Source organism: Quercus robur, chromosome 12 (genome assembly GCF_932294415.1).
Source record: "Quercus robur chromosome 12, dhQueRobu3.1, whole genome shotgun sequence".
Lineage (NCBI taxonomy): Eukaryota > Viridiplantae > Streptophyta > Magnoliopsida > Fagales > Fagaceae > Quercus > Quercus robur.
This window is the reverse complement of record NC_065545.1, coordinates 14,943,843-14,968,676: the sequence shown is the minus strand read 5'-3', so window position 1 is coordinate 14,968,676 and position 24,834 is coordinate 14,943,843. Positions and strand designations below refer to the sequence as shown.

Here is a 24,834-nt window from a genome sequence, read left to right as displayed (position 1 = left end):
ATTAGTATTAAATAATTTTGTTTAATTAATATTTACATATTAAAGGTCCCGCATAAATTTTTCGCCTTAGTCCCCAAATTATGTTGGGCCGCCCCTACCACCAATGACAATGAGAACATCAGCCATCTTTCCTTAAATCATAACTAGAGGTCATCTAACCTAGAAGGATGCCAATTTTATTGGCCATTTAAAATTGCACTCGACAACTTTGCTGAAGTAACAGTTGCAGTATCATGTGCTACTCTAAAGCCCCATATTTCTGAAATAGGGGACCATCTGGGCGCCAATCATCATGCCACAAAAAGAAATGTCCGCTCATTTCCCACTTTATGCTTTAATAAGGGCAAAGCTTCACTTCTTAGCCGCAAAATCATCCTCTAGCTCCAAGAACAGTCTCAATTTGTTCACTTTATCTTTGTACAGCTGTGCTTCAAATAATTCTTTTAATGCTACAGTTAATTTAAAAGTATGCTACAAGTCATCTAACCAGCTAAAAGTAGAAGTCATTTGGTTCAATTAGGCTAGCAATTTGTACACACACAGCGATGGCTAATCATATACACGCAAAAATTTTGTTATTTACAGGGGACATACAACATAGACCATGTACATGTCTATATATTTTATAGTTTTAAATATATGCCTTTCAGGTGGAGGAAACCAGCAACAATACTCCAAAACAAAATTTCAAGCATTACAAACACCAGGGTACCCCACTTTTCTGAATGAATCATGGCCTGCAATAACGATTCTGTGCCATCAACCTGCACATCAGATTTGGCCCAAAAATTGTCTATCAGATAATGTGCCAAGTCAACCAATACATCAATTGTGTTCAACAATCGCATAAATCTATTACAATATGGTACAAAATAATATCACACTCCTGATGATACATACTTCAGTAATATTGTTGTCAAGAAGTACCCATCTTGCATGTCAGTCAATCCACTTTCACAAGTGAGGCAATGAACAAAATATTTACATATAACTAATATTAACTAGCAACTTCTCCAATCTCCACACAACAATTGGAGGGTGCACTAAAAAGATGAAATTCCGCAATTTTTCTTGCATAGACATATGCTTATTGTAAAAGAGAAGCATAGTGACTCACAAGTAATACCCTAGTACAAAGAAAGAGAATTACCAAGTTATTTTCAGGTGAATGCCAATAGAAACCCTGCACAGCTGCTGGGAAGAGATCACAAGCAGCCAAAGCATATACAATGAGAGCGTTCATCCCCATCCATTCTAGTAACATTGTGGGCTTTCTGAAATGTTTGATATCAACCTGCATTTACAGAGGGTTTAATTTTTTGTTTTTAAAAGATGGTTTAACTAAACAGGCAATGTTTTTGTAATTTCAGTCTCATTATTCCAATTGAACATTATGTATCACATTGCAGAGATGTTAAGACAAGCTAATGTTACGCATCATATAGGTCCTTGTCATCAAACCAAAGAGTAGATTTACTGGTGTTATATATCATAGTCACCATCTGTGTTTGTGGATTCTGGAGGAAAAGGTTGAAAGCAACCTCGAAAACCAGAGAGTATGGTAAGACCTTAATATTTTAAAGGATTGGAAATATATGGCAGAGGATGTCTCCCATCATTGGGCATTCCATCCTTTAAGAATCAGGCACTGTCACTCAAAGGTAGAAAATGATGCCAACTCTAAAATCGTATCACAACACTTTCCATCTAAGTTTGGAGTCAATACATTCATCTGTGATATAAAGATTCTAAAAATTACATTCTAATCTCAAAGCACTGAAAGCCAGACAAAATCTAGGTGCCTTTCAAGATTAACTTCTCTAATCCTATAGCTTCTTTGATTTCTCAACAGAGGGAGATGACCTTCAGAATTTGAAACTTTTATAGGACGAAAATCTCTACATACTACAGGCAAAACTTAATTTAACGTCACATTTGCACTTCTCCTGAACATGTCAAGAATTCTGCAATCAATATAAAGAATCTAAAGTCACACTTATTTCAGTATGCCATGATAATTCCACGGCTTTATGTTGAAATCAAGTTGTATAATTTTATGGTAGAGAAATTGCTAATGACTAAAAATTACAAGTGATGTTTTCCTTTGACCTAATTATAATTGAAAAAAATTGAGACACCCCTTTATTGGAACCCCCATCCCCCATATATAAATAAATAAAACTTTTTGAAAAATAGGTCAAGATAAACTCAAGCTTGAGTCAGAGTGCTGACATATCAAGAGATTGTAAACTCTTCTATTTTCTCCATGATTTTCCCAATTTAACAAATCAATTATTGATATGGATCACTGGGTTTGATCTCACCTGATGGTACAAGTCATAGCAAGCTAAACTTGGGTCACTTTTAAATCATGGGGATATTGGTCAATTAATCAGAGCACTATCTAGAATGATGAACTTACTATGTAAAAGATAATGGTTAGGAACAAGCCTGATGCTCCTGCCGTGATGCACATATAGCTCAATGTATACAGTGGCTTGCAGAAAGGAACACCTGATATACCTTACAGAAATTACTTGCAAGAAACAAAGTGAAATTCACAAAGAGCTAAAAGATATAAACCAGATACAAGACAAAATACCTAGCAACTCCAAAACATATCCTGCAATTAATAGAGGGAATGATAACATGGACCATAAAAGGACCCTCTGCATTTGGTCCTGAAGAAAAAAGATAAAAGTTTATATGATCAAATAAAGCTATCAAAGAGTCACATCAAGACAAATTGAAAATCAATAAGACATAGCTAAAACTATGCCTACATGTTATGAAGCAACAAGAAGAAACACTGTACCTTAAAATGCACAAGTATGTGCCCAAATTGCAATCCCACAAAACATGTGATAGCAGCCATCAATGAACTGGAAAAATTTGTAAGCAAAAGAAATTAGCAACCAAGTACCAACAACCAGCACCTATCAATGAGGATGGTAATGAATAACGCTTTAACATTTACATTGCCATTTTTTTTTGAAAAGGGGGGGGGGGGGGGGGGGGGGGAATTGCAATTAAGAAAGTTGTACAGTGTATTTAGAAATTAACTGTGCTTTGAGTGCCCTCTCTCTAATACATTATAAACTGTCACAGTTCATAAGTTAATAATATACAAGGAAACAGAAAAAAGGAATGCCATTATCAAACCTTAAGATGCCCTCTGGATCAAATGGTGCAAGGCACCACCCAGGTGCATTTTGTGGCAGAGGTCCATAGTCAGGAGAATTAATACTGCATTCCTGAGCAAAACAAAGATTAAGATAAGATCCCCCTGATGAACAAACAATAGAACCTATAGATAGGGAGTTCAAGATAGCAGTTACAAAGGCCAAGAAAAATAACCTTTGTTCTTCTGTACACAGGATGTTGATAAAGATGATGTTCACCAAGAATAACTCGATCAATCAAGCCAACCACATTACAAGGAGGCTCAAGACTGCCCCTCACTTCACAATGAACCTATTGAACAATTTCTTGTTTAAAATAGTTCCACTTGAGGGTAAATGAAATGAATAAGTTCCACAAACAAAATGGGATACAAAAAACATGTACAAGACTTTAAGCAGTAAGCAACAATTAGCTTGTTTGCAAACATGTGGGGAAGCACCCATAACATAGATCTCTAGATTCATATCTTCTTTCCTTACATAATTTAGTTAAAACTGTGGTTCCATGTATACAGCAATTACATGTTCTCACAGTGTAGATCTCACTCTTATGAAATAAAATCATTTCTAATCGATTATTTGACAAAAATTAGGCCTAAAGAAGTGCTTTAGGGCCACCTTCAGATTCCAGGACAAGCAGTCAAAGCTGCTGACTACTTAGACAATTCTAGTTGCAAGCACACTTAGTTACTGGAATTTGAATGACAAACTATCCAACAAAATGAAAAATAAGAAACCAAATATTATCTATATTAGAATAATGGTTTACAGCTAAATGATTGAATTCACCATTTCTTAACAACTTAAACTTTTGGGACAAGTGATAATTTATCAAAGCAAGTGATTTGGAGTTCAAACTCTGTCTCCACTCTACCTTCCATTTAAAAAATTAAAAATCCAACATGTTTGGTCTAGCTTATTAAGGGGGAGTTTGGGCCCACACATGAGAGAAAGTGTTAGAATAATAGTTAAAAGATTAAATTCATCATTGCCCAACTGTGCGCGCCGGAAATGAGACTATTGGGCTTAACCTCACTTGGGCTCACAACTTATTTATAAGGTGGGCTTTTGGATTTCCTACTCTGGGTCGTTCTCAGCACAGAGACTCAAAGTAATATCCTCTCTCCCTCCCTGAATGACTGTTTTTTCTCTCTTTTTTCTGAACCCCCATTTCTCCCCCAGCTTCTCCTATTTATAGCTCTAAGTTAGTGGGGAGATCATGATTACTGCCATTGTTAGTGCAATTGAAGGTCCAATATTATCTGTTGTAAGTGGATGTTTAGGTGAGAGTGGAATGCAACGATTATGGCTTTGGAACTTGGTTCCAACTCAAGTTAATATGCTCGGTAGTGATGTTTCCTGAACTGTCGAGCATCCTATGGTACGTCCGGACAAGGATTCATTGTTTGTTCGGGAAATTTATGTCGAGCATCGGTTAGGGGTCAAGGCTCAAAACTCGTAGTTCATGAAGGTAGTTTCAAGCAGAATTTAAAGTAATGGGGCTGTGCCATTGGGCCTGAACCCAGGGCCCAATTGGGTCTTGGGACCTCGGTGCCGTACACCAACAATTAATCTTTTGAGACAAGTGGTAATTTATCAATGTCCAATACACATACCATAAGAAATTGGGTCATAAGAACAGCTTCAATTCACACCCTACCCAACAAAACAAGTGAAGCATGTGCATCAAATATAAGTCTCAGTTGTGGAAAATAGGCCCAACATAGGCATCCAGTAATCAATACTGTTAACTAATCATTTTATGGCATATTGCTCAAAAATCAAAATCAGACATGAAAAGATATGAAAAGTAAAGAGAACATCTTCAGTTATAAAGTAACAAATTTGGAAGTCTCAAGCTATCTTCATCAACAGATTGACATATTGACAGAATGTTGCCAATGAAAAACTTTCAAGAAATTATATGATTCAACTCACAATTTGAGTACCAGATGCATAACCAGTCAAATTCATGCTTAAATCTTCATATTCCCAGTTCGGAACGTAAAGGCCATATAGTAAGCACATGTATACTGAGCATAGTGAGGTAGCGAACATCCTGCACAATTAAGCAAAAGTTAGCACTTAGAAAACCTCAAATGCAAGAGGAGAAACATATCATCCGTGAAAAAGTATACCATCTAAGAGACCTAGAAACTCTAAACAAAATTAGAATGACAAAAGTATGCAGGTCATTGCCCACAAGGGGTGAATGTCCCTAGATTACCCAACTCATTCTAGCAGGTGAGGTCATTGCCTGTAGGTTTTACTGACTAGAGGCGAGCCCAAAGGGCTGTTCTTTAGATAGGTTCCCTATGTTATCACAACCAAAAATAAATAAATAAATAAAACAAGAAGAAGAAGAAAAAAGTATGCCAGTCATCTCACCCTAGATTTTTTTGTCACGTGATATCATTGGATTCCTGTTAATAAGTTTGCCAATAATCTGACTCATAACTCAAAGGCCTTAATGATTTTTTTATTTTTTTTTAAAGTAACATTTGAGGTTAATGTTCCTAAAATTTATAGCCTGATCATCATAAATTTTAATAATTACCACCTATTCATGAAGTATATACAAAATGTTTTCAACTCAGCCTCTTCATTTCAAAATCATAGCTAAGCATAACACAAACTTCCAAAAAAAAGAGCGCGGTTTAAATTTTGACATCCCCAAGACTGCCAAGTAGGTGCAAAAATATCTAAAGAAAGAACAGAAATATAAAAGGACCAAAACTTGGCATCTTGATTGCACTTTTCTTATTAAAATTTCCATAATTATTTTGAGATCAACCATCCTGCTTCCATCTTCCATTCTTTAGTTAAAACCCAAAAAATATGGTTTTATCTCTACATGAAGTCAGTCAAGAAGCACACTCTTGAAGCTTTTGTAGAATCAGTTCATAAAACCAAAAACATGTGTGCATTCCAAATACATCTACGAAGTGCAATTGCATGTGAAAAACATGAGTACCAGTGGAATTATGTATTCTAACCAAACTAACCACTGAATGTAGTATTTCTTCACAAAAGCTGTTGCTGAATCAACAATATCGTTGTTAACAAGCCAGATCTCCGCCATTGAAGCCAGCAGATATCCAATTGATATCCTCTGTAAATTATGTAAACACATTTGCAATATGCACGTTAGCTTTAAAAGGTTTTTGAATCTTAATATCTATTTATAGAACTAGACCAGCAGATAATAGTACTTTTATCTGTTCTGAAGTAAACAATCCTAAAAGAACAATTCATCTATTGAGGTTAAGTATGCCCCTTTCAGTTTAATCATCCATATATGGCATATATTTGATGCAGTGCACATGAGGTAATACACAAGAACATGAATTTTCACTTTCAAGAGTAGGAAAAAAAACATTTGAATGCCCAAAATTCCTGGAAAAAACTATGCAAATATATGATCATATAAAGAATTTTCAGTTAATACCTAACTCAGGACACGATTGTATTATTGACTAAACTAATCCAAAACCCCAGGAGATGTATAGATTATACTTAGGCATTGATACACTGCCATACTACCAAATCAAGAGAAGACATCACACAGCAAATGATTAGACATGCACCTAAGAATTTCCTAGCATAAAGTTGCACCAATGCAATGGAGCTCTTCTGTCATAACCCAGCATTATCAACCCTACATTCTGAGAAGTCTGGACCAAGTTGAATCAACTAAATTATCCTTTCTGACTTTTTGTGAAAACCAGATTTTGTATTGTAGTTATAGCAATTGAATTATATTTATCACCACCAAGCATGTAGGAGAAGATGTAGTGGTGGCAGTATCTGCAATAGTGGTAGTAAGGTTCTTATAGAAAAAACACTATCAAAACATGTACTACTGCTTTTTTTTTGGATCATGATCTTGCTTCTGAATCTCTGATTAATAAATGCTTCCCCACTTTTTGTGAAGGCTCCTCAGCATTGTACCAAGGGATGGAGAAAATTTCTGAAGTTAAAAAGCTTAGCGAGGCCCTTTCTAAGGTTTGAAGTGGGGGATGACAGCAACATATCCCTATTGCATGACAATTAGCATCCACTTGGAGTTCTCTACACCAGATTTGGCCATATGGTAGTGTATGATGCAGCCCATTGCATGGAAGCTTAAGTGTCCAGCATGCATCAAGAGGAGTGGCAACATCTGATGATTTGAGTGGAATTCAAAGTAATCAACCTCAAGTTTAGATAAGAGAGAGAAAAATAATCCAATCTGAATTTCTTCTAAATCAGGATTTTTTTTTTGTAAGTGCTGAAACCTGGTGGAAATGAGTATGGTACTCTGCTGCAATACCAAATCATGTGTTTATCTCCTGGTTGGCATTCAGGAATAGAGTGTCTACTCATGCTAGATTGCTCCAGTGGGGTTATAAAAGGGATTCGTTTTGTGTTTATGTAGGGATTGTATGGAGAGCAAGGATCACCTCAATTTTGAGTGTGGTTTGATTTTTCCTAGAGTGTTTAGAAGGAAATTATGAGAAGTGCTTGATTAAGAAGCCTGAGATTGACTGTTGGGGTTCTATTGAGCAAATTTGTTGACTGTGACTTGAGGAACTTCAAGGCAAAGGCTAATTGCAATATTTGCAAGCTGGTATTGGGAGATGTTGTAAATCATATCTCGTGCCAAAAAAAAAATAATGCCAGTATACATGGACAGTAGGTGAAGAATGAGAAGAATATTGCAAAAGCTATCAGTTGGTAGGTTAAGGCTCCAGTGGCAGCTAAAGGGAATTTAAATTTTTTATCAGTAACAGAGCCATATGCTGCTATGGGGGGATTCCTCTGTCTGTTCTATGCAACAAAACGCTAAGCTTTGCCTGTTCAATGCAGTGCCAAATCATTTGGTAAACTGAGTTTGATGCACCGATAGATAGTGCAGAACCTCAGTTGTTATTACCATTGTGGTTGATTGCTCTGTAAAGGGAGCATGCTAGGCTTTGTTACTCTATTGTTGTTAGGCTGTAAGCAAGGCCTTTGTCATATTTGTTGTTCAAGTCTAACAGTGTTAAGATTTGTAGCGTGTTGAACTGAATAATGCTTACCTGTAATACACCTAGCCAACGTATCTTGTCCACATCAACTCCATATGTTAAATCGTTACGCCCATGAAAATACCCACCTAGAATACATTCCAAACAAAACCAAATCTTTTTTTTATCAAAGCATTGATAAACAAAAGTACATAAACAGCTCCTCATAATTACTGAGTTGTAATTTGTAAATAAATACTAATTACATTAGGTAGTTGAGAGCTAGGACTCAATTCAAACTACTTTGAAATTTTTGTATTCTGACAGTAATCTCATCACAAACAGATTTATTTTTTGACAAAAATATTGCTTATGCCCCTAAAGTTTACTTAAAGTTCGTCTTCGTCCCTAAACTATTGAAAACATTATACTTTCTGTCTTTCCATCCAGTCTCGTTAACTTTTATCCTACTTGTAGGTGTTACTATTTATAGCATTAGAGAATTTGATATGCAACCAGGACCATTACATTTTTTTTTTTTAAAAGGTACACTTGAGGTGAACAAGTGGCACAAAAGTTATTGGTCACATGCATGGTATGAAAGATCATTTTAAAGTTTAGGGACGAAAAAATAACTTTTTTGAATCATTTAGGGACAAAAAATATCTTTCTAAAGTTTCAAGGACAGAAAATGTTACATTTTTCAATGGATTAGCAATAGAAAAAGAAGTATTTAAAGTTTAGCGATGAAAAACGAACTTCATTTCATGTAGACTTTGGGGACGAAAACAATATTTTTGCCTTTTGGTAATTTACACACACGATCTCACTACTCTCCATCCAATTATAATAGAAGACGCAACGTGTCAGTTGAGCTACATAGCTCATTGTCATGAACGAGCCAAAGGGTAGGAAAAACAACATACCTTGCAAAACCAACCCTAGGATGAACAGCTTGATTGTCCTTAGCACGACTTTCTTTGTAGCAATTGATTTGTTAGAAATTCTCTGCACAATGAACATATACTATTACAAGTCTATTTCAATTTCAAAACATTATTTAAGTTCTCACTTCATAGAGTATAGAAGAAATGCAAAATTTAAAGAGCAAAAAATTCTTGTGTTTTGAGCTACATTGATAACATGTTAGTATTAAACATAAACATACTAACCTTGAATACTAGAGCAATAGAGACACCAACACCAAAGAGAAAAAATGGCATCACAAAATCTGCGAGTGTGACGCCGAACCAGGGCGAGTGATTAATGGACGGAAATGCCCCTCCAGCATCGTCTACTAAAATCATCAACTGTCAATGTTAAACAAAGCAGCTTAATTTTCAGACTAATTCTGAGTGAGTGGGTTTCAGTTTCAGTTTCAGTTTCAACTTTCTCGGTCAAAGCCAAAGGGGTAGTAGAGTAATAATTACTTAAAGGTTAAAAGTTAGAAATACTTAGTTGAGGCGGGGTGCATACGGCGACGGTGAGGCCGCGGAAGACATCGAGAGAGTGGAGCCGTTGATTGGGAGTGGGAGCGGCGGGAGGGGATGAATCTGGGCCGTTGGATGGGGAGGGGGAGGAGGGGACGATGTCATCAGTGGATGCTGCTGCGTTGTGGTTGTGGAGAAGAGGTGTGCGTTGCTCTTCCTCTTCCTCTTCCGCCACGTCGATCAGCGCAGACATTTTCTTTCTTTTTTTGTCTCGGGCTGGAGTCGACGCCGGCATAAGACAATATTGCTGCGTTAATTGAAGTTATTATGGAAAGTCTATGGCTTAACCAACAGGTCCAACAATTTTTTTTTTTTTTTTTTTTTGACATACCCAATTCAAAAACCACCCCAATTAAAAGTTACCGGTAAAAAGTCAAGTGAATTCGATTAGTGATAAGTTTCTTTAGTACTGTACGTGTTTTGGTTTTTTTTCTTTTTTTCTTTTTTTCTGACATAGCCAATTCAAAAACCATCATGAATAAGTTATCGGTAAAAAATCATTATGAGTGTTATGAATTCGAGTAATAATAAGTTACATTAGTATTCAAGTGGTCACTCTATAATATATTGCAAAAATTTAAGTAGTGCGGAGACAATGAGAGACCTACAAACCATTTTTTTCTTGCTTAATAAAAACTAATTCAATTATTTTAAAAAAATTACCTGCTATAGCTCATCAAGATGAATAAGATAATTATTAAAAGGAAAGACAAATATTTTTACCATTTTTTTTATAATTCAAAAGTAGAGGGAGGGAATTGAACGTTAGGTGATCATAAATGTAGGTGCATTATTCAAAGTAAAACTGTAGGAAATTTTTTAGAGAGATTAAACATGGATGGCTCTTATCAATTGTCCGTTTGATATCCATAATATTTGTTAAGGGTGTGTTTGTTTAGAGAGGTGAAATATGATCGATGGAAAGCTTTAAAGAGAAAATGGAAAATAAAACTTTTTTGGAGTGTGTTTGATTAGATAGGAATGAAAGAAAATAAATAGTAGAATCCAAGTGTTTTTTACTCGAGCTCACTAGAAAGTTTTCTCTCTAAAATGGAAAGAAAACTGAAGGAAGAAAATGGAGCTGTTTAATGGACAAAAATGCCCATGTGCACTTGCACATGGGCTTTGTCTGTACATTGCTCTTCTTCACCTTCTTTTTTTTATTATTAGACGTTGCCTCCTCGTCCACCTCTTCCTCTTCTTCTTCTTCTTCTTCTTCTTACTTTTTTTTACCCTCCTCCTCCTCTTTTTTTTTTCTTTTTTTTTTTTCCCTTGGGCGTTGCCTCTTCTTTCCTTTTTTTTTTTTTTTTTCCTTTTGATTTACTGTACGTTGCTCTTTTTTCTTTTTTTCTTTTTCTTTTGCTTTTTTTTTTTTTTTTTGGTTGTTTGTCACTTTTTTTTGTTTTAATTGGGCATCATTTATAACAAGCATACATGAGTGAATTTATACAAACTCACTTCTTTCATCCCTCCACTTTTTTCACTCCCAACCAAACAAAAAAGAAAGAAATTAAAATCTTTTCTATCATCCCACTTTTCCATCCTCCTACCATTTTCTATTCTCTCACTTTTCCACACCTCCAACCAAATGGACCCTAAGTATTAGACAAAACATATAATTTTTGGTAGCTTTTATAGTTATACTAAGGGTCCATTTGGATACCACTTATTTTACTAAAAACTGAAAACTGAAAATAATAAAAAAGTTACTATTCACGCGTTTGGCACTGTTCATGGACAATGAACAGTGCCAGACGCACGTCCAGGAAAAAAAAATGCAGAAAACGCAACGCAAGAAACGCAATACCCAAACGCCACCTAAATGTGTGACAAAATATGTAGTTTCAAGTTGAAAGAGCTTGGATTTGTGCTAAAAACACATGAGCTTGTTTAGATCCCAAATTTTAAAATTACGACTAGATTGCTTTTACTCTTACTTAATCAAAGTGTGGAACAAGATTAAATGTTCGTAATGAACCGATAATTACACTAGTGCTTAAACATGAACAATCATCAATAAATGTAAAACACAAGAGTAAGGGAAGAGAGATGCAGATACAAGATAACACAAAGACGTGTTATTGAAGAGAAAACTGAAAAACTCAGCGAAAAACCTCTCCGCAACCCTCCAAGTTGAAATCGATCTACTAGAGAATAAAATTGGAGTACACGAATAACAAAAGATCTTCCAAGTCTAGTTTACTCAATGTACTTGAGCCCTCCAAGCTCCTGCTACCAATGAACTTCTCGGAGTTATGTCTTCTCTAACTTTCTGGATCCCGCAATACGGCTAATTGCATCCGCCAAGCCTCATCGGCTTTTTTTGGCAAATCCCTAAAACTTCCCAAACTCCAAAATACTCACTATACTCTGAAAATGTGTGGGTTGTGTTTAGGTACAAATCTCCTCTCAAAGTATGGTAATGGGAGAAGGAAGGAGAAGATGTTATAATGATTTCTCACTAAGGATGAGTAGTTCTTTCTCTAAAAGATGGGTGTGTTGTGTTGTAGAAAACCTATCTAGGGTTTTTTTTTTCTCTGAATAGCCTCTCATACTTTTATGGGTAATGAGAGTATATATAGTATGAGTGAAGGGTAAGAAAGTCACACTTAAAATCCTCTAGGCAAAGAGTTTCGCAGGTACCTCGCGAGTTGGCCCTTCTCGTGAGAAACTCGCGAAACTGACAGTCTGACATGACTCTTTAGCTTCCAGCATGTGTTTCTCACGTGCCCTTTTCGCGGGAACCTTTACTCGCAAGCTTCTTGCGAGTTAGTCGCAAAATTGCAATTCTTCATTTCATGCTCGATTCTTCACCAACTTAATACTAAACTCAATACAATAAAATTCCACAAAATAAAAGGAACAAAATTAAAGCAAATACAACATTTTTTGTCATGGAATAAAGCCAATATAAAACATAGTTGTAAATCACAACTTTACAATCTCTCCATTTGGCTATTCTGTGACAAAACACCCTATAACAGACTTTAGACTTAAACATGAGTTTGGAAACAATGACAAAACTCACTCACACCTAAATCTAAAACTTGTGATGAACTTGGAACATATATACCTGTAACTTGAAACACTTGCACAAAACGCATTAGACCCTCAAGGTAGAGCAAGTAATAAAAGGTCAAGTATAATGTAACAAGTAAAATGTGATCAAGTAAACATGATGTAAAACATATGAGCAACTTGATCAAACATATGACAATCATATGGAAATGACTACAATGGTCATATAACAAAGCAAATGATCATCCGAACATGCGACCAATAAAGCACAATAGCATAAAGATGTATGCATGTCCAACATAAAAACACGATGCGATGAGAGTAACAAAGTATAGATACTAAATGTAACTCAAAACACCATAAAGCAACGAGAAAACAAGCATAAAGCAAAATAAAGTTTTCTCATAAAGGGAAATGTCTTCTCCCCCTTGGTATATACATCTCCCCTATGGTTTTCTCCCCTTACGAATCTGCACGAGATAGAATTTCTCCCCCTGAGAATGTGCACATGAGTCATATAGAAATGACAATATACTCCGATATACTCTCTAATATACTCTCCCCCTTTTTGTCACAAATAGACAAATGAATCAAGAGGAATGAGGGAAAGAAAAGAAGATTGAACAAGGATAATGATGCATAAGGGGTGCAAGATGAATGAGAAAATTAAATTCAAACGATAGTCTTAAAAACAAAATGCTACAAAGTATAAAGTAAAAATGACATGCTAAGAATGATGAAACAAGATATAGAGCAAGGCTTGACATTAACACAAGAACATGTTATATGTGCTAAAAAGGTCTAAAAAGACTTAACTAGTATTAGTGAATGCAAAATATGTCAAGTGATAGAATATGTACATCAAAGGTGCATCTAGTGTGCATATGAGAAGCATGAGCAATACATGAGCAAGGCACTCATGGGGCAAATTATGTAAATTACACAACCAATTATCAAAACATGAATAATTATGGACAATCCCCAAAAATTGGTACTCATTGGAGTCCAAAAGAGTGAAAAAATATCATAAAGGTATTTTTTTCAAACACTTAAAGTGTACACCCTACACATATATGTTAAACAATGCATGAACATATGAAAATCTTGCCTAAATACATGTTATTTTTTGCCACAAGGGGTCAACATCTAAAGCAGATCATCATTTAAAACAAAACCCAAAGTTAAGTTTTCCAACCTCCATTTGAGAAAATCTCAACTATGAACTTAAAACCCCCAAAAACATAATCTAAGGATCAAAATCAATGAAAAGAATTAAAAATTACCTTAGAGATGTTAAAGGAATAAAAACCGATTGAATTTAGTTGGGTTTTGATATAGAAATATTAAAATAAGGATTTGGAAGAAGATGGGAGAAGTTTAAAACAAATGTCCCACGAAATGCCTTTTAAAATGCTAATCTAGTAATTTTCGCGGGAAGTTAGGAGTTTTCGTGGGTAAGCCCTTCTCGCAAAGTACTTGTGAAACACTCGCGAAACTCTCTGTCCAAACTCGTGATTGAGATTATTTGCGAAATGACTCACGAAAACACCCAGAAAACATGTTTTTCACACAAAATCAACTTGAAAAACTTTTAAAAATATAGGTGATACAAATCACTTCCAAAAGTAAATAAAAAAAACAAAAATCTTTTTGATTTGATCCACATATGGTTGAGTACACACACATCACATTTGAACATGTACAAACACACAAATTAAATAGGCATTCATTGAACATTAGACTTGTGTGTTGTGTGGTGAATCAAGTATGAACTAGTCTATAGTCTAGTATGAAATTTCAATGATCAATTCAATCAAGTCATACACAACTAGTATGAAGTCAAGTGACCTATTTCACTTGTAAAAATGAACATATATGACTCATCACCAATGTATTTACATTTTGAGTGAAAACTTTTCATTTGGCTTTTATTTTTCATACTTTTGATCAAATAAAACTCAAATTTTTAAGTAACAGTGCCATGCATGAACTTTTTGATATTTTTGACAAATAAACCTTTGACTTTGGCACCATACATTTTAATACAAATTTGCTCAACTTTTTCCTAGTCAAACTAGTTTTCGAAGTAAGGCTTTTTTAGCTCTTTTCTCCTTTTAGAGATAGATATTTGTAGAGCTCTTTGAAAAAGAAAAAAAAAAAGTGAGGAGATATATAGGCACAAGTCTACGCATGTATCAAGATCAAGTAAGATTATTGACCAATCATTCATGACAGGCTTGAAGATCCATTTACAACAATCAAACGTAGATTTCTAAAAGTCGCTCACACTTAAAAAATGTGCATACATAACAAGCTAAACTCGTAAATCCACTACGCCATTAGTACGGAGTTACTAGGCCAAACTTACATGTGAAATGTGCTAAAAAATATTCGATCAAACTTTTTGAATTTTTCACTTTTTATGTGTTTTTGAATTTTTGCTCACACAAAACAAAGACAGAAAAGTAAGAGTAACAACAAAAACAATGCATATAAAGAGATGAATGATGCATAAATGCATGATAATAAAGCATCTAATGCATGAAGGGTCTTACAAAAATCGAAAGAATTAGATCGATGACCAAAATAGCAAAAATTCAACCATAGGAACCCTTCCTCATCCAAACGGAATGATTGTTTGGAATGAGTGTCTTATGAGAAGTGAGACGAGAGTTGGAAGAATGAGAATCGGAGATGCACATAGATATGGAGGTAAGAGCATTAACCACATGGTTCAACAATTACCACTTTCAATCAAATCCGGTTTAGCTTGCAAAGCACAACTTCCATGAAACTCAAGTTTTTCTTTTCTTTTGAATCTCTTAAGAGTTTGAAACTTAGAACAATGAGGTCTAAGATGACCAAAGACACCACAATGGTGACAAACAATGGGTTTACGTCTACTAAGCTTTTTAGGGAAGGATCTAACAATATGGTTTTGTTCTCTCTTCAACATGGAACATTGAAGTCTTATGTGACCAATCACACCGTAATGGTGACAAGTAGGAACAAACTTAGATCCACTCAAATCCCTAGGAAGAGACCTAAACGAAGGCTTAGGCTTAAGAGCCTTTCTCTCCACTTTTTGGTTTCTTTTGTGTGGAGGAATGTACACCGATTTGCTTTTAGAGATAGAACTCATACTAGGCACAAAATCGGGCAACACAACATGATTGTAACAAAGATTTTCTTTATTTTTAGCAATAGGTTCTGCAATCAAACACTTGGCATGCATCTTAAGAGATTCATTTTCACATTTAAAATCATCAACAAGTTTGTTAGACTAAATAAGTTTATCATCCAAGTTCATATTTAAACATTCAAACTCCTTTAGTTTTTCAAGAGAATGTTCAATAAGTTTCTTATACTTTTCAACCAATTTGTTGGATTCATTGAGCTTAGCAATCAAATCATCCTTTTCACAATGAACTTGCTCAAATTCCTACGAAACTTCTTAGCCTTTTTCTTTAAGAGTTTGACATTTGGAATATTAACAACACCCATAGATTCATGTAACATGTCATCACAATCATAAGGATTAATACTCATAGGGGCATTTCCACAAACACATGGCATGTTACACTCAATAACATCCAAAACATCCATAGAAGCATACAAAACACTATTCATGACAATAAACATAATGAGTCAAGGATATACAGAGGTAATGATACCAAAACAAGTATACCCACTCTAATACCACGTGAAAGGGTTTGGATTTGTGCTAAAAACACATGAGCTTGTTTAGATCCCAAAATTTAAAATTACTACTAAATTGCTTTTACTTTTACTTAATCAAAATGCGGAACAAGAGTAAATGTGTGTAATGAACCGATAACTACTCTAGTCCATAAACATTAACAATCATCAAGAAATGTAAAGCACAAGAGTAAGGAAAGAGAGATGCAAACACAAGATAACTCTAAGACGTGTTATCGAAGAGGAAATTGAAGAACTTGACGAAAAACCTTTCCATGACCCTTAAAGTCAAAATCGATCTACTAGAGAATAAAGTTGGAGTATATGAATAACAAAAAACCCTCCAAGCCTAGTCTACCCAATGTACTTGATCTCTCCAAGCTCCTGCTATCAACGGACTTCTCGGAGTCATGTCTTCTCTTGCTTTCCGAATCTCGCAATACGGCCGATTGCATCCGTCAAGCCTCACCAGCTTCTTTTGGCAAATTCCCAAAACTTTCCAAGCTCCAAAACACTCACTACACTCTGAAAGGGTGTGAGTTGTGTTTAAGTACAAATCTCCTCTCAAAGTATGACAATGGGGGAGGAAAGGAGAAAAAGGCTATTATGATTTCTCACTAAGGATGAGTAGCTCTCTCTCTAAAAGGTGGGTGTGTTGTGTTGTAGAAAACCTATCTAGGGTTTTTTCTCTCTGAATAGCCTCTCATACTTTTGTGGGTAATGAGTATATATAGTATGGGTGAAGGGTAAGAAAGTCACACTTAAAATCCTCTAGGCAAAGAGTTTTGCGGGTACCTTGCGGGTTGGCCCTTCTCACAAGACACTCGCGGAACTGATAGCATGTGCTTCTCACGTGCCTTTTTCGCAGAAACCTTTACTCGCGAGCTTCTTGCGAGTTAGTCCTGAAATTGATTCTTCATTTCATGCTCGATTCTTCATCAACTTAATACTAAACTCAATACAATAAAATCTCACAAAATACAAGGAACAAAATTAAAGCAAATACAATACTTTTTGTCATAGAATAAAGTCAACATAAAACATAGTTGTAAATCATAACTTTACACAAGTTTCAACAAATTAGCTAATAACCATCCGGTACAATAAGTTATAGTTAGCTCAATTGGTAAAATATATGATGGTCGAATAAAAGATCTAAGATTTAATCTCCGCCTATATCAAAAATCGATTAATATCTTAGTTTGATGATAAAGAGTATTATCAAAACTGATAGCTTGTGCTTCTCACGTGCCTTTTTTGCAGGAACCTTTACTCGTGAGCTTCTTGCGAGTTAGTCCTGAAATTGATTCTTCATTTCATGCTCGATTCTTCACCAACTTAATACTAAACTCAATACAATAAAATCCCACAAAATACAAGGAACAAAATTAAAGCAAATACAACACCTTTTGTCATGGAATAAAGTTAACATAAAACATAGTTGTAAATTATAACTTTACACAAGTTTCAACAAATTAGCTAATAACCATCCGGTACAATGAGTTCTAGTTAGCTCAATTGGTAAAGTATTTGATGATTGAATAAAAGATCTAGGATTCAATCCCCGCCTATACCAAAAATCGATTAATATTTTAGTTTGATGATAAAGAGTATTATCAAAAGTGGACGCCATAGGTTGAAACTCTCTATAAAAAAAAAAAAAAAAAAAAAAAAAAAAAAAAAAAAATCTAGTACAAAAATTAATCCAATCGCACATAACTTAGATTAGTATAACCCCATGAAATTAGTCAAATATCTACTTCTTCTACAATTGTTGGCTCTCTTCTTTCACTTATTAATTTTTATTTGGAGCTCTCAGCTTTGGGAATGAAAGAAAGATTTTAATAATTAAATATCGAAATACGTGCGTTTTCCATGTTACTAATTCCATATCCAACTGCCTCAATGATTCTGATAGGATATTTTTTCTCCTACGTTTTTCTTATAGCTGGAAGACTCCCAAAGAACAATAATGCTTCATGGAGAGGTGACTCCTGCTTAAAAGATGAGCTGCCGGGTGGCTATCATATGATTCTCAGCATCTTTGGCCATGGTTCATCATCAAGTTGGGCACAGAATACCTTCTCAAGGCGTTTGGTTCCTCAGCAAATTCCACAGACAAGATTGCTTCACTTGTTGATGGGGCAGATGGTGGTTCCCCAGGTGGGAAAATTGAAACATGTTCCTGAGCTATTGACTACAACCGGCCTGCATTAATATGTGCTACGTGCCCAGCTCTCGCTACAGAGACCGCTGCTGCGTTCATTGTTTTCAAAGACAGCATGGAGTACTCAAAAGAAATTCTTCCATGGTGCTGACAGTCTTTAAGTTCGCTACAAAGGGACAAGATGAAAACTACACTGGAGGTGTAGACCCATCGCCCATCTCCACCTTCCAATAGTTCCACTTGTTACTGGATGAGTTTTGGTGGAGTGGACCTCGGTTGTACTATGCAACTAGGAATTCTTCCTATCTTAAACTTGTTACAAATCCTCTTCTAGCCAATCAGATTGATGCTTCTTTGCAAGGTCAAGATCGTCTTGCAGTTAGCTGGGACAATAAGCTGCCTAAGACAACGAGATAGACAAAACTTAGTGCTCATACCTACCAATTTTTCTGAAGCTTCAACAGAACAAAAGGTGGTTTAATCCAGTTAAACCATAAAAGGCCTCGGCCTCTTCAATTTGTAGCGAATGCTGCTTTCTTAACTACACTATACTCTATACGGTCATTATCTTACATTCTATCTCAGCGTAAATGGTATTGCGGACCTGATTTTTATCCCGAAGAAGTACTAGTTGAAGTTGCTAGGACCCAGGTTGATTACATCCTCGGCAAGAACCCTTGAAATATGAGTTATGTTGTTGGCTTTGGTGATCGTTTCCCACAAGATGTGCAAGATAGAGCGGCATCAATTGCTAGCAACCAAAGCAAGTATGATAGTTGACAAGGATTGAGATGGGAGGGACATTCAACAGTGATGGTTTCCACGAGATAAGTTCCAACTATTGTTACACACAGCTGAGACCCTTGCATGAAATTCAGGTCTTGTTGCATCACTTGAAGTGATGCAACAAGACATGAATTCACTTGTGGCTTTGTCTAGTGAAAGGCAAGCTGGCATTGACAAGAACACCATATTCTATGCAATTCCTCCACTCACTTGTCACTTCTCTTCCACCACCACCTCATCACCTTGGATACTAGGTTTTTAGGTAGATCATCTGACTTGTGATTAGAAATTTTTTACTTCATTACATATTTTTCGCCCACCCAAATCTCCTTAGGCATAAATATTCATCTTTGCAACTCACTATATGAAGTTGGGCAAAGATTACTGGTTCTCACCTTTTGGAAGATTAATAAAAAAAATGTAATGTTTGCGTTGAATATTAATGACTAATACAAGAGAAAGTACTCTGAATTTAAATCTCTTTTCTTGGCTGAATCACTTTTCATTTAATCCCTGTCACACTTATATTTCCTCAGTTAAAACAAACCAAATATCAAGCATCCCTTTTATGAATAGAATGAAGCTTGAGACCTTTGGAATGCAAAAGCTTTTGTGCGGCTGCAGCCAAAGTAGCATTACTCTTACAGAAAGCAAACCTGATGTATCTTTTCTGATAGCTATGATCTACCTCAGAAGATTTCTTCAAGGATAAATTTGTATGAAAAAATCCACGACCTGGAACGGCCACTACTCCCGCCTGCTGTATCAATTCTTTTACACATTCTAACTGAAAGAATAAATATATGCATTAGCAAAATAAGTCTCACTCAGGATTGCTATAAATTATAACTGCTTATGACAGACCTAATGGAATTTGAAATGAACAGAAACAATGGTAACCCATTATTGTAATTTTTTAAAATGATTACACCAACAAAGTAGAAAAACACTTACATCAGAAAGGGGGCAATTTTCAGGAATCTCTGCAAATAAAAAAAATGAACCCTGAGGCTTAAACAGAATCTTAAAACCAACCCCAGCAAGCAACTTGACAATGTAATCTCTTTTTGCTTCATAATCCTGAGCAAAGCAGAAATGTAGTCAATCATGAATAATAATTAATGGCATAGCTGTGATGTTACATTTCAGTGACATCATATAAATGAGTGAAGTTGGACTATCAACCTCACAGAACTAGATAAGAATTAAAAAGTTGCTCTTTGGACCCTACTCTTCTCAATGATTCAAAGTATTCTGGGGGGCTTCTCAAAGCAGTCAAGGCAGCTTCCTGGAAAGGCGCTGGAGCAGAATCTGTGATTTTAACATGTATGTTTCTGATTGCAGAGGTGATAAAAGCTGGAGCAATTGCCCATCCAACCCTCCAACCTGCACCAGTTACTAAAACTGAAATGGAAAATCGGGTACTACAAAGGATGTAAAGGACAATAGCTAAAAGTTGAGATAAAAAAATTCCAAGAAATATGAATAAAGAATGACATTTTCCCAGCATGAACAAACTCAAATTAGAAGTCTTCTGTGTAGGATGTCAGCTTAACCTGTAACACTAAAAGTTTTAGACAAGGATGATGTGATTATAGTTCGCTCTTGCATTCCTGGAAATGAGGCAAGGGATATGTGTTTCTCATTGTCAAATGTTATATGTTCATATACCTGCGGAAACATCAACAAAGTAGAAGACAAAATCTTTAGATATTATAGAAATAGTTAATTCAATCTTTCTTGTTTGTCAGCACTTTCAGCCAAAAAAGCGTGCCATTGCTTATTGAAAGCTAAGAAAGAATGGGGATTGCAATTTGTTAAAAAATATTATTTAATATAACCAGAGTACATATATCAGATTTATAAAGTAAGTAATACTGTAACTTTGGACATGGCATAGACGCAACAGCAACAAGCCATCATGAGAAATGAGAAGATGAGAGAGGAACTCCCATTTTTCAAAACTTTCCTTAAATGCAAGTGATATTCTTAATCCTTTTTACATTTTCATTTGTTAGCAAGTCACTTTCTGCTTCCTCTTCTACCATCTTTCTTAGGATATTAATACCATCTCACTTTTTAACTAAAAAAGGTTAAAACAATCACATACCCTAACATCCAGTTATTAACCATAAGCCAAACCATATGCAGAAGAAGTTCTCATTATTGTTTCAGCCACAATCATATCACACCAATCCAATTGAGATGGCTGGTTCAAAATCAAAATTTATGGTGGCATCCAGTCTAACAACAAAGAATACGTGCTCTTAGCATGTGTGCATTCCATCTTTTTGCTATGTTTCGCAAAGGCACTAATTTAAACAATACCCTGGGTGTAAAATACATACATCCTCCCCACACCCCAAAAAAAGTCAGGTTATGAACTATAAGATGGGACAAACAGCTTACAAATTTTTGAAATGTTTACTATAAATCAAAAGACCATGAGGATACATGTGATGCCATGGGATGATCATCTAATCCATTCATGCATGATCAAGTTTGATAAGCCAAAGTATATCATCATACTTCATCTGTTATAGCTAGGCAATCCCTTGTGCGGCATATTCCAGCAATAATCTCTAGTTCATCTTTAGTGAAAACTTTGCCGGTAGGATTCTGAGGACTGCACAACTTTACATCAGCACATATCTAAATCATTATGCAAATATAGCATTTCTTTGCAAATAATTTGTCAAGTAATTCCACTTATTATTATTATATATGACAGATGGATCCCAAGAAATCAATTAATTTGGGTAAAACTTGCCATGTTCCTCTCTCTCTCTCTCTCTCTTTTAAATTTCCCTATAGCTTGAGACTAATGGTTGTAATCATCAATATTTCATAATCATTGTCCTTTAGAAAAACATGCAAGTCATGCCCCAATTCTATAGTGCCTATTGCCTCATCAACAGAGAGAATATAAAAACTTTCTTGTGAATTATGTTTATTTGATGTTTGTGACAAGGTCAAGGTAAGAACAAACTTTGGAGATAGAGAAGTAGAACAACATGAAAGTAGTCCTACAGCAATCCTTATAGGAATGATATTCTGCATGTCCAACAAATCACTTATGAAAATATTATGGTCAAGATTCTAATCAAATTTCATCAATTGTCATAGCTTTTTCTTTCAGTTTATGAAACAAAAAAAAAAAGATGCATTCTAGATTTCTACCAGAATCTCTATTCCATTGATTATAAATGTACTGTGAGTTCTGGAAGAATGCTTTTAGAGTGAGTACAATTTCTGAAAAACTACTTTTTTGTGTCCCCTTCATAGAGTTTACTCACCTGTTCAATACAATAGCTTTTGTTCTCCCAGTAATAGACTTCATGAGTTTGTTTGGATCCAAGGTCCAATGAGGAGGATCAAGTGCCACAAATACCTGTCATTTCCTTTTTTGTTAATGGTAGTAAGTAATTATGAATTTAAAAGTATCAAGTACCCTTGGTAATAACATGCAGCAGGACTAACTTATAATCTATGATAAAGACTTTAAGCCCTAAGTAATAATAAGAAGCTTACTGGGACTCCCCCTGCCATGGCAATACATCCTTCGTATGTTTCATATGAAGGGTCAAAAAGTACAACTTCATCACCTCGGTCTATGACTGTCCTTACATAGCATAGCAGTAAAGAGAATCACATATGTATTCGAAAACTGAAAAAGCTGACTCAAATAATAACATCAACTAACAGGAATAGCAAAGAGCTTACTTGCAAACACTGCTGCTGCAAATGCCTCGGTTTGGCCACAGCAAATAGCTATATCAGTAAGTGGGTTGACATCCAAACCATGCATGTTCTTCACTATCTTTGCCAAGTGGTCACATATTTCTTGCACATGCCTTACATTGCAACAGTTGCTCTCCATTAATTTCAAACAATTTTTTTTTTTAAAAAAAAAAGGAGCAAGTGTAGTTTTTGCATTGGTATCATATTAAGTTTCTTAAGTGAATGAATATGACTTTACAAAGGGTTATGTTTGTTCCTAAAATAGCAACCCTTCAAGAGGGTATAGCTCTTCATAAAAGGGTAAGAGGGTGTCTATAAATAGAGCCCAAGTCTCCTATTATTTGGAAAAGTAGTATTTTGCATAACAATTAATGAACAACACAAGCAAAGCTAACACATTCCCTGGGACTACGCATGCCACAACATAATAGACCTCGTTAGCTCTTTTCAGCTCAATATCATGTCAGCTTTGCAGCAATGCAATTTAGTTTTGTGGGTATAGTTCTACTCTGTTTTCTTTCTCATGGTCCAGTACAATTCTAGTAAATGACAGATAGAAAATGTGCCTAAAGATTCAAAATTGTGAATCGGGAAGCACAAAATCAAACAAAGTTTATAAACAAGGAATCAAACCCATATCAGGAATCGATATAAATAGCTCAAATTCATTGAAGAAGTTGCAGTGTTGAACACCAACCTGTACTGGTTGAAGTCTGAATTAATGGCAGAAACAGCTGCGTTTTTTATATGAGAAGGTGCAGGGAAGTCTGGGAAGCCTTCAGCAAGGTTGATAGCGTTGCATCGTTGAGCAAGATGAGAAAGTTCTTGAATGGGTGATGGGGTAAAGGTCTTTGCCACAGAGGATAGTTTCTCTTCCATTTACTCTGAGGCCTGTTCTTTACTTCTTTGATGCGTTCCTTATCTAAACCATTTCGGTGGAGAGTTTGAGGTGAAGTGTCCAAAATGTCTCGTCTCAGTGAATTTGTTAACTTATTCAAAAAAACAAAAAATTTGTATGACCAGACGCAAAAAAGGCCAAATACAAATTCTTGAACAATGTTAGGGACGTGTATATATATATATATATTTTTTACAAGCTTGTTAGCTAAAATAACAAGTTTTGATTAGAGCAACATAATTTTAACATGGGTCTTGATTTTATTTTTATTATACACCAATCATAATATGTCACTTCAATAATTTTTAATAAAATTATGTTATTAGACTGGAAAATTGATACATTGTGTAATTTATGTAGAACATCTTTGAACCATTTAATCCTAATTTTCAATAAAATGCAAGTAAACCAAATCGGTATTCAAACACAATCCTACTTATTCAAAGATGAGTAGGGTTGTAATTTATGTAGAATATCTTTGAACCATTTACTCCTAATTTTCAATAAAATGCAATTAAACCAAATCGGTATTCAAACACAATCCTACTTATTCAAAGGTGAGTAGGGTTGTCCCCCTCTCCCACTCTCAAATTGATGAAGTAACAAATTTTGTAAAAATCATCCATTTATAATTCCAACTTGGTAAACTTGGGCTTTTGACATGACGATCATTCAAAATAGGTCATGTTATGTACCAAATCGGTGCAAAAGTCTACCTAGAAACCCAACTAACAAACAACCCAACATGCAAGATTTGGCTATTGTTTTTTTTTTTTTTACTTTATCTCATCACATGTGGTATAAGCCCACTCGAAGAGATCTCTTTGGAGGGAATTTTTAGAAGTGTAGTTTGTAAGGCCCAAGA

At 35.3% G+C, this 24,834-nt stretch overlaps 2 protein-coding genes and 1 pseudogene across 2 annotated transcripts; 1 reads left to right on the top strand and 2 right to left on the bottom strand.

Moving 5' to 3' along the window:
- Positions 1–528: 528 nt before the first annotated feature.
- On the bottom strand, positions 529–9,934 carry LOC126709339 (uncharacterized). Its single transcript, XM_050409548.1, has 13 exons — positions 9,647–9,934; positions 9,343–9,480; positions 9,097–9,178; positions 8,243–8,319; positions 6,188–6,294; positions 5,121–5,241; positions 3,358–3,474; positions 3,163–3,254; positions 2,816–2,882; positions 2,603–2,681; positions 2,423–2,514; positions 1,151–1,294; positions 529–764 (listed from the first exon to the last, which is right to left on the bottom strand). Exons 1-13 carry the CDS (start codon positions 9,893–9,895, stop codon positions 624–626), a joined length of 1,506 nt encoding a protein of 501 aa, XP_050265505.1. The 5' UTR covers positions 9,896–9,934; the 3' UTR covers positions 529–623.
- Positions 9,935–18,252: 8,318 nt separating this feature from the next.
- LOC126708181 (endoglucanase 25-like) lies at positions 18,253–19,785 on the top strand (annotated as a pseudogene).
- A 7-nt stretch (positions 19,786–19,792) lies between these two features.
- Positions 19,793–24,053, bottom strand: LOC126709359 (uncharacterized). The gene is made up of 9 exons (XM_050409571.1): positions 23,769–24,053; positions 23,054–23,184; positions 22,862–22,947; positions 22,627–22,721; positions 21,860–21,956; positions 20,887–21,001; positions 20,562–20,716; positions 20,285–20,410; positions 19,793–20,117 (listed from the first exon to the last, which is right to left on the bottom strand). Exons 1-9 carry the CDS (start codon positions 23,948–23,950, stop codon positions 19,884–19,886), a joined length of 1,221 nt encoding a protein of 406 aa, XP_050265528.1. The 5' UTR covers positions 23,951–24,053; the 3' UTR covers positions 19,793–19,883.
- Between the last annotated feature and the right edge of the window lie 781 nt (positions 24,054–24,834).

Excerpts from the sequence above, each read along its gene's own strand:
- LOC126709339 (XM_050409548.1), bottom strand. The coding sequence starts at position 9,895 with ATGCCGGCGTCGACTCCAGCCCGAGACAAAAAAAGAAAGAAAATGTCT. Across the intron at positions 9,481-9,646 it reads TCCGCGGCCTCACCGTCGCC|TTGATGATTTTAGTAGACGA; the intron begins GTATGCACCCCG and ends TAACATTGACAG. Across the intron at positions 765-1,150 it reads ATTCACCTGAAAATAACTTG|GTTGATGGCACAGAATCGTT; the intron begins GTAATTCTCTTT and ends TCTGATGTGCAG.
- LOC126709359 (XM_050409571.1), bottom strand. The coding sequence starts at position 23,950 with ATGGAAGAGAAACTATCCTCTGTGGCAAAGACCTTTACCCCATCACCC. Across the intron at positions 22,948-23,053 it reads TGCAGCAGCAGTGTTTGCAA|TCATAGACCGAGGTGATGAA; the intron begins GTAAGCTCTTTG and ends ATGTAAGGACAG. Across the intron at positions 21,957-22,626 it reads AAAGCTATTGTATTGAACAG|TCCTCAGAATCCTACCGGCA; the intron begins GTGAGTAAACTC and ends AAAGTTGTGCAG.